This window comes from Equus przewalskii, chromosome 11 (assembly GCF_037783145.1).
Source record: "Equus przewalskii isolate Varuska chromosome 11, EquPr2, whole genome shotgun sequence".
Classification (NCBI taxonomy): Eukaryota; Metazoa; Chordata; class Mammalia; order Perissodactyla; family Equidae; genus Equus; species Equus przewalskii.
The window spans coordinates 20639049-20656174 of NC_091841.1; the positions used below are offsets into that span (position 1 = coordinate 20639049).

Consider the following 17126-nt stretch of genomic DNA (forward strand, 5'->3'; position numbering starts at 1 on the left):
TTGCTTTTAAATGGGTATAAAATTTCTGCTATGCAAGATGAAAAAATTATAGAGATCTGTACAACATTGTGTTTACAGATAATACTATGTGAGACACTTAAATATTTGATAAGATCTCATATTATGTTTTTAGCCACAATAAAAATAAACAAAAATTTAAAAGGGGGGACAAAGAAGTCAGACGCAGAAAGATAAATTTCATCCAGAGAACAATGGTAAGAATTATGGTCAGCGTCTCTACCCAGAGTAGTCTTGTCTTTATACGAGTAATTCATGCTCATACTGCAACTTGGAACAATTTGATAACATGTCAAATGTTTTTTATCTTGCCAATTTAGAAAACAAGTCATATTTGGTATTTACCATTTTAATCTAGTTTACAGAATGTATAAATGTAATGTGATAAAATTCCGCAAATTAGATACACGTTTGTAGATTTTTTCCTGATTAACCTTAAATTTAAACTATTTTTGCTATATAGCCTTTAACAATTATTACAATTTTAGTTTTGCATGTATGTTGTTTCTGGATATCAAGATGTTAAATTGTCCTGCTATTGTGATATGACAAAGTACTTAAATTCTTTTGTTCTGCATTTCATGAACACACTCTAAATAAGGATAAATATGATGCTGCTGGAAAGAAGAATAAATGACACTACTAGAATAGTGGGTTGCATTTATTCTTTATTGATTATGGATATTTTCCTTACTAGTCATATGGATTAAAAGAAAATTGTAAACCAGTGAAATAAGTCAGATGAAGAAACACAAATACTGCATAGTATCACTTATATGTGGATTCTAAGAAAAACAAAAAAGTGGAACTCATAGAAACACAGAGTAGAATGGTGGTTTCCAGGGTTGGGATGTGGAGGAAATAGGGAGAGGTTGGTAAAAAGGTACAAACTTTCAGTTATAAGATGAGTAAGTGCTGAGGATGTAATGTATAGTATGATGACCATAGTTAATAATATTTATCACTGGAATTTCCTAAGAGTGTAGATCTTAAGCGTTCTCACACACACACACAAAGTAAGTATGTGAGGTGATGTATTAATTAACTTGGTTGTGGGATACTTTCACAATGTACACATATATCAAATCATCATGTTGTACACTTTAAGTAAATTATAGCTTTATTTGTCAATTATGCCTAAATAAATCTGGGGAGGGGGTGAAGGGAGGATAATGGAAAAAGAGAGGGAAAATTACACTATTCATAAGATAATATCATTTTGTCTCTAGATAAGTAGGTATCTCTAGCTCTTGGCAAAACTGACAAGATATGTCTATTGTCAACAATCCACGTGTGAGATAGGAATTCCAGGAAAAGCATTAGGGCAGATACAGCTGAATAAAGTCTCACTGAGATCCAAAAGTGTAGGAAACTGGACAAGACCAGAGTTCACTACAGGAATGTCTGGCCATGCCAGTTCTGCTGGACCCAAAGGGAAGTCTATGAGTGGTTTGCGAGCAGAGATGGTGGTGGCTCTGTTGACCATTCACACTGCTTTCCCAGAACCCAAATAACATGCACTGCTTTACTGCTAGTTACAATTTATTAGGCACACAATTCCACTGGTTCCAGTCACAGGGCATGGAGATATTATGCATATTGTGACTCATTTTCCGTATAATTTTGTTGGCTCTGTCTGTATGGTTATATACAGGGAAGCCAAGTTTGTCTAGAACCTGGGTATGGACACGCATGATATGGGAGATGAGACCCTGCCCCCGGTACTCAGGCACAGTGGCACCCATCCGCATCTCTCCTGTCTGGTCCACCAGAGACCAGGACACAGGGGTCCCCTCAGGCCCCAGCAGACATACGGTGGGGAAGTTCCGGATACAGCGCTCGATGAATCTCTGGCTCCTCTCATTGCCACCGAAATTCCAGAATTTATCCACCAAGGCAGCGTGGGTAATGTCCAGGGATGAGAGTTTAAACATCTCTTGGTTACTACAAGGCAAAAGAATAGCCTATGATGTCACACACACTGTGCAATATTATATTTGTTTTCCCAAATCTGTCTTCAGATCATGCAAATAAGGGCCCAGGTAAAGGTATAGAGTCTGCAGGCTGACTGCCTGGATTCAAAATCTGACTAGCTGTGCGATCTTAAGCAAGCAACATAATGTCTGTCTGCCTCCAATTCTTCTTTATAAAATGGGATATTAGTAGCACCTCCGTCAAAGAAAGATTGAATATTATAAGAGCTATTGCATGATAAGTACATAGGACTTGTGCCACATAAACAATAAGAATTACCTAAAAATTAAGTGTTGTTCTTCTTGACGTTGGTAACTCTCCACTTAAGATGGAGGAATTTTAATCATCCCCATTTTACAGATAAAAATATAGGTAAACAGAAAATAAACGAGTTCCTAAAAGCACATGCTAGCAAGTTGTAAAGCCAGAGCTTTGAATCATGGAATTTTAGAACGTTGGCATCAGGGGGCAGTGACGTGGAGTGTAAACAGCACCCAAGTTACAGAACACTGAAGTCTGAAGGCTTCTGCAGTGGTGCAAAGGGGCTTTGGAAGGAGTCCTGGAAAGAGCTCACAATGTGGAACTAGAAGATCTAGACTCAACCCCAATTATGCCCTTAACCATCTATGTGACCTGAACAGGCTATTTCATCATCTGAGCCTGTTTTCTTTCAGGAACATGTGGATAATATCTCCTACCTTGTCTATCTCATGAGATGGACACAGAGTCAAATGAGATTCTAGATGTGGAGGTGCTTTTCTGGTTGCAGTGTGATCCAATGTGAATAAAGCTTTCCAGGCATATTAACACACAGTGGGCCGTGGGTTTGGGCATCTCTAGATCAAATCCCCACTATCAGTGTTCAGTTCTATTCACATTAGATTGGCTCTCAATGGGGGAAAAGATATAATTTGTTGAAATTCTCTCTGTTGGAAAACTTGTGCTCTGTGAAGTAAATTCATTAAGTGTGTATTTATCAAGCATTTACTATGTGTTTTGTTCTGGCCATTGAGGATCTATGAGTGAACAGCATAAAGAGGATCCCTGCATTAGTGGAGTTTAAAATATTGTAGGAGAGGATCAAACAACAAACAGGTTGATAAATATACAAATAAGCTGATTTCAGATAACAATAAGGGCAACGGAGAAAATAAAAATTGGTTTTTCTGATGAAGAATTACAAGAGGGGGTGGTTTTAGATGCTTTGAGAAGAATTCTCTAAGGAAGTGATACTTAAGCATATGATTGACAAGAAGGGACAAATATGTGAAGATCAGAGGGAAGGTCATTTTAGACAGACAAAGAGCAAATGCAATGACCCAAAGGAATGGGTGAGTGTATGAGATCAAGTTGCAGAAAAAAGGCCAGAGCTGTTGGTGGGAGTAAGAAAGAGGGGCAAGATGAAGCCCAAGAGGTGACGTGATGGGTGCCAGGTCTTATAGGACCTTGAAGGTCATCCATAAAGGAGTTTGGATTTTATTCAAGATGAGCTGAGAAACATGAAAGACTTTTAAGTGAGTGACTTGACATGATTTATGTTATATACTAAAAGGATCACCCTGGAAATGGACTTTAGGGAGGCAAGAGTGAATGTAAAGAGAAAAGTTGGGAAGCTACATCAGTAGTGAAAGCTGTGAGCCGTGGAGAGCACCTTTGTTCAAACTCACATGGCCTTGGGGCTGATAGATTTAAGCGGTAAATTCTTTGTCTCTGGCAGGGAAGGGAGCAGTTTCCTTGCTGTCTCCGGCATCACATAGAGAATGCGTTGTGTTTGCTTGACCTTGACCAATTTAGTGCTTCCAAGATTCTGTATCACCTCATTCAGGCTGGACTGTGAACCTAGAGAAGGGTAAAGTTAGGAGAGAAGTAATTGCCCATTTAGATGCTACAATAAGCTTCCCAATGGAGGTAGGCAGAATTTGAAGTCAGGCAATGTTGCTTCTGGTGTGACCAATAACCATGTGACCATGGCCACGTCACTCTCTGAGCATGTTTTCTCTTATGCAAAACAGAGATAATACTAGAAATCCTGACTATATCAGTGTGAAACCAAAAGAGAAGTGATATTTAAAAAATAGTAGCCAACCTTGCATGTGCACACATTACATGCCCAGGTATTAGTCTAATACTATATTTAATTCTTACATTGACTCCATGTTGTAAGTACTTTTATTATCCTCATTTTTAATATATGAGGAAATTGAATAATAGATAAGTTACATCACTTGTACAAGATCACAAAGCAAGTAACAGGCAGAGCAAGGGTGCCACCTGAGGGAGTAACCACGGTAGTTATTCTCACGACCAGGGAGGTGCTCTATGGCACAAGGAGCTGTCATTCTCATTCTAGGAATGGAAGGCAAGAGAGGGGGCTCTGCTCTCACACCTAATCTTAAGGGATCCTGAATATGTCTGCAAAATATGTCAGAAATCTTCAGCTAACAGTTCCTTATATCAACCCTATAGTTTACAATGATTGAATTCTACGCCACTGAAGAGGTAGTGGCAGCTGATACAAGGAATGAACAAGGAATCAAGCTGAGTGTCTGAGGTTTGGTAAAAGGAAATAAACATTGTAAGGGAATGTGCTTGGGATGAAAAGTGATCCTGCTGGTGAAAACATGAGCAGTTCCAGCTGCCGGCTCACATTCCAGATCTCTTACTTACTTTGGATCTGCAAATGTTGTTTCCAATTGATGACATCTGATGTACCAAGGAATTCTTGACAGTTCTTGGGATGCTTAGAATAGATTTGGTAGGTGTTGGTATAGTGATCAAAGTCATCTGTCATCTCCTGTTTGGTTGGGCAACATGGAATAAATCAGATTGATTATATGCAGTGGTTGGGATATTTGTGTTTAGTATTTCATGACAGTGTACTATTTTACAAACTTAAATATTTATATTTTTCTTGGCCTACTGTCATTATTCCTGAATCATTTACATCATGAGAACAATTCAGGGATTTAATCAATTATTCAATTTGTGATTAAGAAAAACTTGCTGAACTAGATGTTTGTATGTTGCATTACAATTTCAAATCAACAAAAGGTGCACCAGTTTAGAAAGCGTTCTTCTGTAATTCTGTAACCCTCAGGAGAAAGAAAGAAAGTATTATTGTCAAAAGCAGGATTTCATTGCAAGAGTAAATCTTATTTTATTTCAAAGAGTCTCAGAACAAATGGATTCTGAATAAGACAATATTGAAACTGACACAGGTAACCTTGTATCAGAATTTTCACTTACGATAAAGCTATGCAAAACGAAGACACATGATGTCTTTGAAATGTAAAACACGATGAACTGTGGTTTAAAAAAAATTCACATTCCCAGCAAAATTGCCACACAAAATTTGTTCAAAAAGATCTTCTCAAAGTTAACAAATAACAGATGGGATTATCTGAAGATGAAGGAAGGAGCCAGAGAACAACTCAAGGGTAAAAGAGTTGGGGTGTTGCATAGGAAGGCATTCATCACTTAGCGTTAATGCCACTGACGATCTGTGTTTTTATTAAATCACATAAAGAAAGCAAATATTATTCCACTTTTAGATTTAAATAATTGATCTATCTTAACTTTTGTATTGTGTTTAGTTTGGTATTTTTAAAAAACCACTATACTTTTAAATTTTATTTGTAAATAATTTACATCAAAATGATACTATATGATTACATATTTTTACATGAGGGAATTTCTACTGTGATATTTTTCAATATGCGTATAATGTACTTATATTTGAAATGTATTAACCACTTAATTTGAGTGATTTTAGAAGTCTGGCACTGAAAATATATTCCCAAATACAGGCATTGTAATTTGTTCTTTATATTTTCCTGACATTCTTCATATTTGCCTTCACATACTTTTAGGTGCTGTTTTCTTTGCTTAGAATGCATCCTGTGTTCTTGTCAGTCTGTCAAAACCTATTAATCTTCAAAATCCAGCTTTGGTGAAATGTCTAACAGAAAGCCTATCTGATTCTCTCCCTGCACCCCCTGACATTTATAGATTTAATCACCTCTTGCCCAGCGTTACTTCTGCATCTTGTATGTCCTCGTATACTTTTGTAATTTTCATACCATGTTATAACTTATTTACTTTCCTCCAGGCTGAGAGTTTCTTAAGGACAGGGACCGTTCACCATCACTGTGATTCATTTCTGTATCCCCTGGGTCTACCACACTGCTGGGTACATGGTAGGCACACAGAAAATAAGAACAAAGAAGCATATTTATTCTTCGTCTGGCACCTTACCTGCTCCTGAGGGCGGATAACCACTGTATTAAAATCAGGCCACTTGTCCACCAGGGCCTTGAGCTTGAATGGGTTTCCCTGATTCATGTGGAAGACACTCCCATAAACCTGCAGCATCCGGAGAAAGTGAGAAAGTCAGTTTATTAGGAAGGGATGGCAAAGTGCCTGGTTTCATCAGAACAAGACATATTTCTATGAAATCAGGGTAAGTAACTGATAAGGCATCAAGTTCAAGCAGTCTTTGGGTTCTATCTTATTATTCCAAATATAAATGGATTTGGGGTCAAACCATGAGAATATTATATGATAATAGTTAAATAAACAGATAAATGAAATGAATAAATCAGAAATCATCCACGATTACATTGTAGAATTTAGGGTTATAATTTTCCAATTTATTTCATTTATTTACATATACACACAATTTTTAAACAATAAAATTGCCTAATATATATTAGTTTAACATCTATCCCCTCTCACACACACATACATGTACTACTCTATGGGCATATTTCCATGTCAATAAACCTACATAATCATTTTTAATGACTGCATAATATTCATTACACGGAAGTTTTGGAATTCGCTTTTCCTGTTTTCCATTGCTGGTCATTTCAGTTTTCTCTAACTTTTTAGTTTAAAGGTTTATTCTTCAAGGAACACTTATTTTACGTAAATCTTTGCAAATGTGTCTGTTATTACAAATTTTAGAAAGAGAATCTCTATGTCAAATGTCAACTTCTTTTAAAGATTTTTTTTTCTTACGCATATCTCCAAATTACTTCTTGGAAAAGTTAAATGAGCTTCTGCCTATTTAATAAGTAGAGACAGAGCATAGTTTGGTGACTAAAGTCCGAGACAGAGAATAGTTTGGTGACCAAAGTCTGAGAATATCATACATTGGGCAATCTGTTTAAACTTTCCCACAAACATCTGTTCAAACATCAGTGCCCACAAGAAGAACACTGAAGAGACTGATAAAGAGAGATCCTCCAAATTGGAAGGGGCCTGTGGTTGTGGGGAAAGAAAAAACAGCAATGCATACTTTGAGACCTAAGTGCAGTGGAAACATGATGCCTCAGCACATGGTATGAGAAGATACTAAAGACCAAAGACCAAGGGAATGATGGATATTTCAATGACCAGGGACTATACGCCACCCTGTGCTTCCCTATAGTTGCCATGAAATGTTTACGTCAGACTTACAGAGAAACAAACTGACTTTACTGAGTTTTTATGAAGTTATTAAATTTTCTGCCATCAGCAGGGACTCAATATAAAAATTAAATGCAGTTTTAGGAAAAAGAAAAAGGTTAAATTTTTTAAATATTGAGGTTTGGAACCAATGATATTCATATACACTAGATTAAAAATAATCTGCATGGAAAAATTTTTTCTATGCACATGGTAGCACCACTAAGCCAGACCATAGTGACCCAGGTAGCCACTACAAATTGAATGAATTAGAGTTGACATGTGAGATAAACCTATTCAGTGTCCGCTATTTAGAGAGATAGATGGGCAGTCCTTCAGGCCATGATACACAAATCTTTCTCTCACCTGAGACTTTAGTGAGTATTGAATGGGAATGATTTTTAGGTTATACCTTTGTAACAAGAGCCATTTATACAAATAGTCTAGATTTCTACCTATGCAAAGAACTATGTCATCAAAGATTCATCTGAGGGGAGAGGAGAACCATCTACTCATTAAAGATGAGGATCTAATATTGAAGGTTACTTTGCCTCACAATAGAGTTGGACTCAGGGTAGTACCAAGAGTTTTCTCTAAAAAGTTGGAATCCACTTAACACAAGAAGTGAAGAACGATTCAAACCCCAGAGATTCCCCCTATAGAACATAGAAGAACAAAATTTTAACCTGGAAAACTTTTCACAGCAGCCACTCAAGATAAAAATATCTCAGTCCACAGAGTATCTAACTGATTTACTTACCGTGCCCTCCTAAAAAAAGGAAAGGTCGTTAATTCATTGGATAGGATTGCCAGTTGAAGACCAGTTGAAGTGTTAATACAGGCAACTGTTAGTGGATGCCTACCAAAACAGATGATTCTAGTTTCAGCATAGTTGATCTGGAGTCACTCTTTATGGTGGTAATTAAAGGGCAGAACAGGTAGGCACTAATCCACATCTAGTAAAGGAAAGTCTGATGATTTCCTTTTCCCCAAATGCATAGTCACCCTGGTAAAAAGGGGTAAGTCCCTTTGGAAAAGACTGGAAGAAAGATTAACGGGATACTTTTTGTTCTTTTGGTGAAGATTGGCCTTGAGCTGGGATCTGTTGCCAATCTTCCTCTTTTTGCTTGAGGAAGATTGTCCCCGAGCTAACACCTGTGATAATCTTCTTCTACTTTTTATATGCGGGAAAGCCACCACAACGTGGCTTGATGAGCAGTGTGTAGGTCCGTTTCTGGGATCTGGGCTCTTGCCTTATTGAACTGGCTAGGATATCCAGTACTATATTGAACAGGAGTGGTGACAATGAATATCTTGGCCTTGTTGACAAGCTTAGGGGGAATATTCTGTCTTTCACTATTTAGTATGACGTTAATTGTAGATTTTTCCTGTACACTTTTTATTAAGTTGAAGATGTCCTCTTCTATACCTAGTTTGCTGAGAGTGTTACTTTTATGAGCAATATTACATTTTGTCAAATATTTTTTCTGCATATATTAAGAGAAGATCATATGGCTTTTCTTCTTTAGTCTGTTGATATGGTGAATTACATTGATTGATTTTTGAATATTGGACGTGCCTTGCATTCTCAAGATAAATTCCCCTTCATTATGATGTATTACCCTTTTAATATATTGATGAATTTGACATGATAGTATTTTGTTGAGGGTTTTTGCTTCTATGTTCATCAGAGATATTGTTTTGTAGCCTTCTTATAATATCCATTTCTGGCTTTGTATCAGGGTAATTTTGGACTCTATTCTGCAAGAGTCTGCATAGAATTGGTATTATTTCTTCTTTATATGCATAGTAAAAATTGCCATTGAAGCCATCTGGGCATGGAGTTATCTTTGTTGGAAAGTTTTAAATTACAAAGTCAATTTCTCCAGTAGATATAGGACAATTTAGGTTGTATATTTCTTCTTAAGGGACCTTTGGTAATTTGCGCTTTTTTACAGAACATAAATTTTAAAATTTATGGGCACAGTGTTGATAATCATATGTCCTTATTATCCTAATAATGTTTATTGGGTTTGTAGTAATGTCCTCTATTTCATTCCCGATGTTGGTAATTTGTGTCTTCTCCCTTTATTTCTTGGTCAGTTTGGTTAGAAGTTTATCAACGTTACGATCTTTTCAAAGAACCAGATTTTTAGATTCATTGATTTTCTTAATTGTTTTCCTTCCCTAAAATTCATTGGTTTCTGCTCTTATCTTTTATAATTTTCTTAATTCTGTTTGCTTTGGGGTTAATTTACTCTTCTTTTTCTAGTTTTTAAGGTGGAAACTTAAGCATTGATTTGAGACCTTTATTCTTTTTTATTATATACACTTAATGGTATATATTTGCCACTTATCACTGCTTTAGTTGCATCCCAAAACTTTTGATATGTTGTGCTTTTCATTTTCATTCCACTAAAATATTTTCTCATTTTCATTGTGATTTTAAGCATTGTTTATTTAGAAGTGTGTTGTATAATTTCTAAAATTTTGGGTATTTTCCAGATATCTTTCAGTCTAACTTTAATTCCATATTGTTCGATAACATATTTGGTATGATTTCACTTCTCTTAAAATTCTTAAAAATATGGTACATCTTGGTAAATGTTCCATGTGCACTTGAAAAAATATATATTCTGCTGTCGTTGAAGGAAGTATTCTATAAATGTCAATTAGTTCAAGTTGGTTCACAGTATTGTTCAGCTCTTCTATATACTTATAAGTTTTCTGCCTATTCTATACATTACTGAGATAGGAGTGTTGAAGTCTTTATATCTTTGGGTTTATCTATTTCTTCTTTCTGTGCTATCAGTTTTACCTCAGTACTTTGAGCCTCTGTTGTTAGGTGTGTACATTTCAGCATTTCTTATGTCTTCTTGGTGAATCTATGCCTTTATCATAATGCAATGATACTCTTTATTTCTAATACTTTACTCCCTTTGCAACAAATGTAATTGCAAAAAACCTCTCTCTATGGTACAAGATCATTGGTCCACTTCTTAAACATAATTTCTATCTCATCCCAAATTAAACAAAATGCCTTTGGGGCTTGACAAAATAGAAGTTGACCTATTATTAATTTCAAAGAAGAATCATAATAGTTAACCTTTCATCAGGTGCTTGACTGCTTAGGAAAAATTAAACATTAATGTGTTAGTTTCAGTGAACTTTGCAATTCTGGAAAAACATCCAGTGTTGCATAACATAATTCTTGGAAGGGAACAAAAGAATGTTTTTGGGTCATCACACAGTGAAGATCATAGTGTTCAAATCATAGTCTTACCACTCACTATTGGTGTGATCTTGGTCAAGTCGTATAACTGAACCTCCATTTTATTTGTGGTTCCATCGATATAATGCACCTGCCTTGCAGCAAAGTGATGTAAACTAAATGAGATGCAAGATGAGCACCTGGCACAGAATAGGTGTTCAGCGAATGCTCATTCTCTTTCCCACCTCTTTTATAGGCAGTTGCTAGCCCTTTCTTTGCCTAAGAATGTTCCACTCTCACCTTTAAGGACTCAGGGAGGCTCTTCCTCAAGGATTTCTCAAGCATCTGCAGCACTTGTGGGCCTTGTAAGTGAAACATCTTGGCAGTTACCTTACCTAAAGAAATAATCAAGAAGCATCAAGGAATGAGAAGTACTGGAAGACATACAAAGACACAGAACAGACACAATTGGCAGTTCTAGCTAACGGCCTAGCCTTCATCCCTGCCATTTCGTTGGTGCCCCATTCACTAAACTTCTCACTAACTTCAAGGAAGAATAAGACTGGCAGAAAGCACAAGTGCTTCGTTCTGAAATTATTTTTTAAACTTTAAAAAAACTCTCTTAAATTTTCATACCACTCAGAATTCAAATAATTAAAGATGGACTGATATTAACATGTATATATATTCTAAGCATGCATGAGTACCCTTTGAGATTAAATTTCCATCCATGACAAGGCTGACTGCCACTTAGAAGCTATACGACATTGAGCAAGTTACCTAACTCCTCTGTGCCTTGGTTTCTCATCTGTAAATGGCAATGACTATAGTAACTGAGCCATAGATTAGTCTTGACACTTAAATAAATCAATATATGTAAGGTGCTTGGGACAGTGCCTGGAACATAGTAAGCACTCAGTTAATGATTAATATTGTTATTACTCTTTTTATTATTATCTTTTGCAGAAGCAACAGTTAACCCATACTTTCATCCAAAAAAGTCCATTGGGTAACTTTTCTTCTGCACAACAAATCGTTGTGAGGATTATTGGGGGTAATTCATGTAATCTGGCACGTGGTAGATAAGATTATGAATTTTAAGTCTTTAGCAGAGTGCCTGGCACAGAGTAGTACTCAATATGTGTAAGCCATTTTAATTATTGCTATCATTACAACATAAATAAAGCATATCTTTTCTTGATTCTAGAGCTCCTCCCAAAAAGAAGAAAGATTTTGCTATGAGCCCTTATACAGGGAACAAATAAATGATGTAGCACAATATTTTCCAAACTTGACTACATGCTAGAACCATCTGAAGAAAAATTTTAAATTATTTAATCCTGCCCCTGCTATATATTTTTTAGAAGGTCTTAAGGAAGTATGAGATCTAGAAATCTGTATCTTAAAAAAGCTCTCATTTATTATTGCTGTTCAGCTTATTTGAGTTATAATTTACATACAATAAAATTCACCAATTTTAAGTGGATACTTTGATGTGTTTTGAAATATATATATATATATATATATATATATTAGTGTGACTAGCACAATAATAATGATATAGACAATCTGAATATCCCCAAAAGTTTACTTACATCCCTTTACAATCCATCTCCATCTCTTACTCTCAGCCCATAGCAATCATTAATCTGATTTCTGGCCTATGGCTTTTCCCTTGACAGAATGTCAAATAAAAGAAATTATTTAGTATGTAACTTTTTAAGACTATCTTCTTTTGCTAGCAAAATGCCTTGAGCTTAGTTCAAATTCTTGCATAATCAACAGTTCATTTCTTTATACTATTCCATTGCTTGGATCTAGCAGGGTTTGTTCATCCAGTCACCCGTTGAAGTACATTTGGGTTGTTTCTAGATTTTTGTGGTTATGAATAAAGATTCTGTGAACATTCACGTACAAATCTTTGAAAATATGCTCTTATTCCACTTGGGTAAGTATGTAGAAATGCATTTGCACGGTCATATAGTAAGCGTATGTTTGACTTCATAAGAAGCTGCCAAACTGTTTTCTCAAAGTGGCTGCACTCTTTTACACTCCCAAATCAGTGTATGAGAGCTCCACTTGCTCCACGTTCTCTCCAACAGTCCCCCAGCTGATTTTCTCATGCCACCATATTCAGGAATTGTTGATATAGTAGGTAAAATGTTCAACAACACTCTTCAAATCAGTAAAGCTGGAAGATTTTGAGAACTAATTCTCAAGGCAGGACAGAAAGTTGAGGCCAAAATGTATTTCAATAGATGCACTTCTCTGAGGGACTGACCACGTAAACTTTACCCAAGACCTGTTAACCTGTTCAGTTATATGGGGACAAAAACAGTCCCTTCACTTAACCTGAGTTCCCTTCATGATGTAAGGGGAGGACAATCTTGAGAAACACTAAGGTGTGATTGTATCTTTTTTTTCTTTTTTGCCAGCTTTGTTGAGGTATCATTAACATATAACACTGTGTAAGTCTAAGGTTTACAATATGATGATTTGATACATATATATATTACAAAATGATTGCCACAGAAAGGTTGTTTAACACTTCTATCACATCACATAATCACTCTTTTGTTGTTGTTGTGAGAACATTTAAGATCTACTCTCTTAGTAGCCTTCAAGTATATAATGCGGTATTCTTCATTATAGTGACCATGTTGTACATTAGGTCCCCAGAATTTATTTATCTTGTAACTGGAAGTTTGTACCATTTGACCAACATCTTTCCATTTCCTCCATCCTGAAGCCCCTGTTAACCACCATTCTACTCTCTGTTTCCATGAGTTCAGCCTTTTTAGATTGAACAGGTATGTGAGATCACACAGTATTTGTCCTTCTCTGTCTGACTTATTTCACTTAGCATAATGCCTTCAAGGTCCATTGATGTTGTCACAAATTGCAGGATTCCCTTTTTTCTCATGACTGAATAATGCTACATTGTATAGATATACCACAACTTCTATATCTATTCGTCTGTCTATGAACTCTTAGTTTGCTTCCACAACTTGGCTATTGTGAATAATGCTGCAAAGAACACGGGAGCACAGATATCTCTTCAAGATAGTGATTTCATTTCCTTCAGATAGATACCCAGAAGTGGAATTGCTGGATCATATAGTAGTTCTGTTTTTAATTTTTTGAGGAGTCCCCATTTGTTTTCCGTAGTGGCCACACCAATTTACGATCCCCCCAAAAGTGCATAAAAGTTTCCTTTTCTCTACACTCTCACCAACACTTGTTACCTCTTGTCTTCATGACAGCCTTTCTAGCAGGTGTGAGGTGATACCTCATTGTGGTTTTATTTCAAGTTCCAATTTCTACTAGATTTAAAATACATTCAATAGTATAATCAGAATAAACATAACACAGATAAGAGAAGATTTTTTTTAAAGGCATTAATATTTGTTGAAAATGTACATATGGCTGAATAATGTGGAAAAGCACTCTGACTTTTGCAACTTTTCTTTTTGCCTGCCAAGCATAATTTAACAAAAATCTAGTAGCCAAATAGTAATTCCCCATACTAAATACCTATATACACAATTTGAACAAACATGATGTATAAGATTCAAAATTTAAAACAAATTTTGTGTTTTACAATCAAGGTACAGTTTATTAGTTTTCTCTGCTGTCCTCTTCCATACTAGACAGAATATTTTTTTTCTTTAATTTTATTTATTTGTTTTTAATTGCAGTAACGTTGGATTATAACATTATACAGCTTTTGGATGTACATCATAATATATTTTGAATTCTGTGTAGATTACATCATATTCATCACCAAAAACTAATTATAGTCCATCCCCTCACATGTGAGCCTAATAACCCATTTTGCCCTCCCCTCCTCCTTCCCCCAAGGTAACCGCCAATCCATTCTCCATTGCTGTGTGTTTGTTTGTCGTTGTTTATATCTTCCACTTATGAGTGAGATCATACGGTATTTGACTTTCTCCCTCTGACTTATTTCACTCAGCATAATATCCTCAAGGTCCATCCAGCATATTTTTTTAACTCAGTATCTGATTTAACACCTCTGGTCTGTCTTCATTTTATCTATGCCCTACTTCAAGACAGCTTTCAAAATCTAACTTTTACTACTCTGTCAAAGTCTTACTTAAATGTCAGTTTTTCCCCTATAGACTCCCCTACTCCCTCAATCCAAGCAGAACAAATCACTCTCTTTTCTGCACTCCCCTAGGATTATGTACATATTTCAGTTACAAAACTTGTTACAGCGAATTACAGTTTTTTAGCCTCTAGATTGTGAATCCTCTGGGCAGAGATTCAAGTTATTTATTCTTTTATTATCAATGTTTACCACACTCTTTGACAGCCAATAAGGACTCAGTAAATTTCTGTTTAATGATTGAATGTATGAAGTATTTATATCAACATAACCATCTATTTAGTCAATCCGCTTACCAACAGCATAGACTCATTCGTTCATTCAACAGGTACCTATTGAAGGCTTGCTATGTGCTGTGCATGGGAATTTGTACCAGAGCCTTCTTTGAAAAAAGCCCCCGACCAAAATAGAGGGACCTGTGTTGTGTGTTGAAAGATCTCAGACAGTAGCAGTATAATATTTCTGAAGATTTATCTGACATTTTAGCTAGAGGTATCTCACAAAAAAGTTACATGAAAATAAGCAGCAAAACTGAGTCTGATGCCAGATCACTGGGGATTTATATTGATGTACTGCCAAGTACGTTTCGGACAACCTTCTGCACATGCGCGCGCGCGCGCCCACACACACACTGAAAACACAACCATGATGCTCAATAAATGCAGTTGACAAAAACTGAGGAGACCCAAGGGAGCTTGCACATTTTGGTGGGTTGCCAGCATTGATAATGGGCAAATTCCTCTAAAGGGCAATTTGAAACCATTGACATAGTCATTCCAGTACTTGGAATTTATCCAAAGAACATAATTCAAAGGACATAATTCAAAAGAAAAATGCTCTGTGAAAAATTTTTTAAAGCAAAATTAACTTACTGGGAGGTACTGGATGCAATCCCAGTGTCTTTCTATAAAGATAACTTACAAAAGCAATGAGCTTATTATTTTACTACTCTAAAACACATTACTGTGAAAGTTATGATATATATGTTGCTATATGGGAGTGTCTTGAACACGAAAAAGGTGGAAAATGGTAGTACAGATGAGATTTTTAAAATTACATTTCTTTTTCCTTTTTTTGTGAGGAAGATTGTCACCAAGCTAACATCTGTGCCAATCTTCCTCTACTGTATGTGGGACTCTGCCACAGTGTGGTTTTGTGAGTGGTGCCAGGTCTGTGCTTAGGATCGGAACCCGTGAACCCCGGGACATGGAAGCAGAGTACACAAACTCAACCACTACACCACCCAGCTGGCCCTTACATTTCTTTTCATGGTTTTAAATTAACAATCTCATCTGTATTGTAGTCTTTGTACTAAAATCCACTTTGTCTCTTTGAAACTTTAAGCAGGGCACTTAATTTCCCTGGTCATCGTGTATCCAGAGAAAAATTGACTACCTTAGAATGTTACTAGAGCGTTAAATAAGACAATACTTGCGTAGTCTACAAATTGTGTTATATAAATATCACCAGAGCAAGCACTTTCCTTCCCAAAGGCTATTGCATCTTCTGTTCCCCTTCTGCCAGTGGCAAGCGCCCAAATCTCTCCATATTTATTTATCAATTCAGTCAAAAGCCTGGCTTTATCCAGTCAAGAATTCCTCGCAGAACTAGAATATTGCTGTATACACAGTAGGTGCCTAACACAGGTTTCTCAAATAGAAGAGTTTCCTTTTCCCCTAGCATAATTCTTGACACAAATGAGCTGAGCAATTCATATCCACATCTAACAGTAGCATTTTGACTCATTCCACTTCAGCGGGGAAGCAAAAGGAGATGAGAGGTCCCAAAGCAATGATTCTCCTTTGTTCTCACCTGCAAAGCTGTCTTCTCATTCAGTCTCTGCAGAGATCCCCAGGCAAAGACAAGAATAGCAGACTTTTCTAGAAGATGAAATATACTGCCTGGGTATAGTGATCTTGAAGAGTGTACTTTGATGTGTTTTCCCCAAAAACTGCTGAGCCAAAGTTTTTAATAGAACACATGCACCAACCTGTGAGAACTTCTGGCAACAGGGTGTGAGCTGGAGCCCCTCCCTTCGAGTCCTATTTAGGGAGGTGGCTCTGTAATATTAAGAGATTGGCAGCATGTCCTCTGAGGCTTTTTTTCCAGAAGGCTGAACTTCTTTCTGGTTCCAAAGGTCCTGCCATTATTCAGCAACTTTGAGCTGAAAAATCAGCTGGTTAAGAACAAGGAGGTAGGTGGATTTGTATAAGAAATACCTCTTTCGTTCCTTCTCTGTTCACAAGTACCTGCAGCAGAAGCAAGAGACAGCTGCTGTTCAGATCTGATGTATAGAATCAGAGTTCTCTTCTTAACCATAAGCAGAGAAATTACTTATTTAGAAAG

At 36.4% G+C, this 17126-nt stretch overlaps 1 protein-coding gene across 2 annotated transcripts; it reads right to left on the reverse strand.

The window, feature by feature from the left end:
* Positions 1-668: 668 nt before the first annotated feature.
* Positions 669-16873, reverse strand: LOC103556887 (glycine N-phenylacetyltransferase-like). 2 transcript variants are annotated; one of them, XM_008529187.2, is made up of 6 exons: positions 16593-16873; positions 10952-11046; positions 6247-6354; positions 4660-4786; positions 3660-3831; positions 669-1962 (listed from the first exon to the last, which is right to left on the reverse strand). In XM_008529187.2, the coding sequence occupies exons 2-6, from the start codon at positions 11027-11029 to the stop codon at positions 1554-1556; spliced, it is 894 nt and encodes a 297-aa protein (XP_008527409.1). In that variant the 5' UTR covers positions 11030-11046; positions 16593-16873; the 3' UTR covers positions 669-1553. The 2 variants fall into 2 exon arrangements, with proteins under 2 accessions (XP_008527409.1, XP_070420086.1); XM_070563985.1 differs by lacking the exon at positions 16593-16873 and adding an exon at positions 15077-15354.
* Positions 16874-17126: the final 253 nt, after the last annotated feature.

Coding starts and splice junctions, on each gene's coding strand:
- LOC103556887 (XM_008529187.2), bottom strand. CDS start 11,029: ATGTTTCACTTACAAGGCCCACAAGTGCTGCAGATGCTTGAGAAATCC. Junction 6,355..10,951: donor GCCTCCCTGAGTCCTTAAAG/GTGAGAGTGGAA, acceptor CGGATGCTGCAG/GTTTATGGGAGTGTCTTCCA. Junction 4,787..6,246: donor TTATCCGCCCTCAGGAGCAG/GTAAGGTGCCAG, acceptor CCAACCAAACAG/GAGATGACAGATGACTTTGA.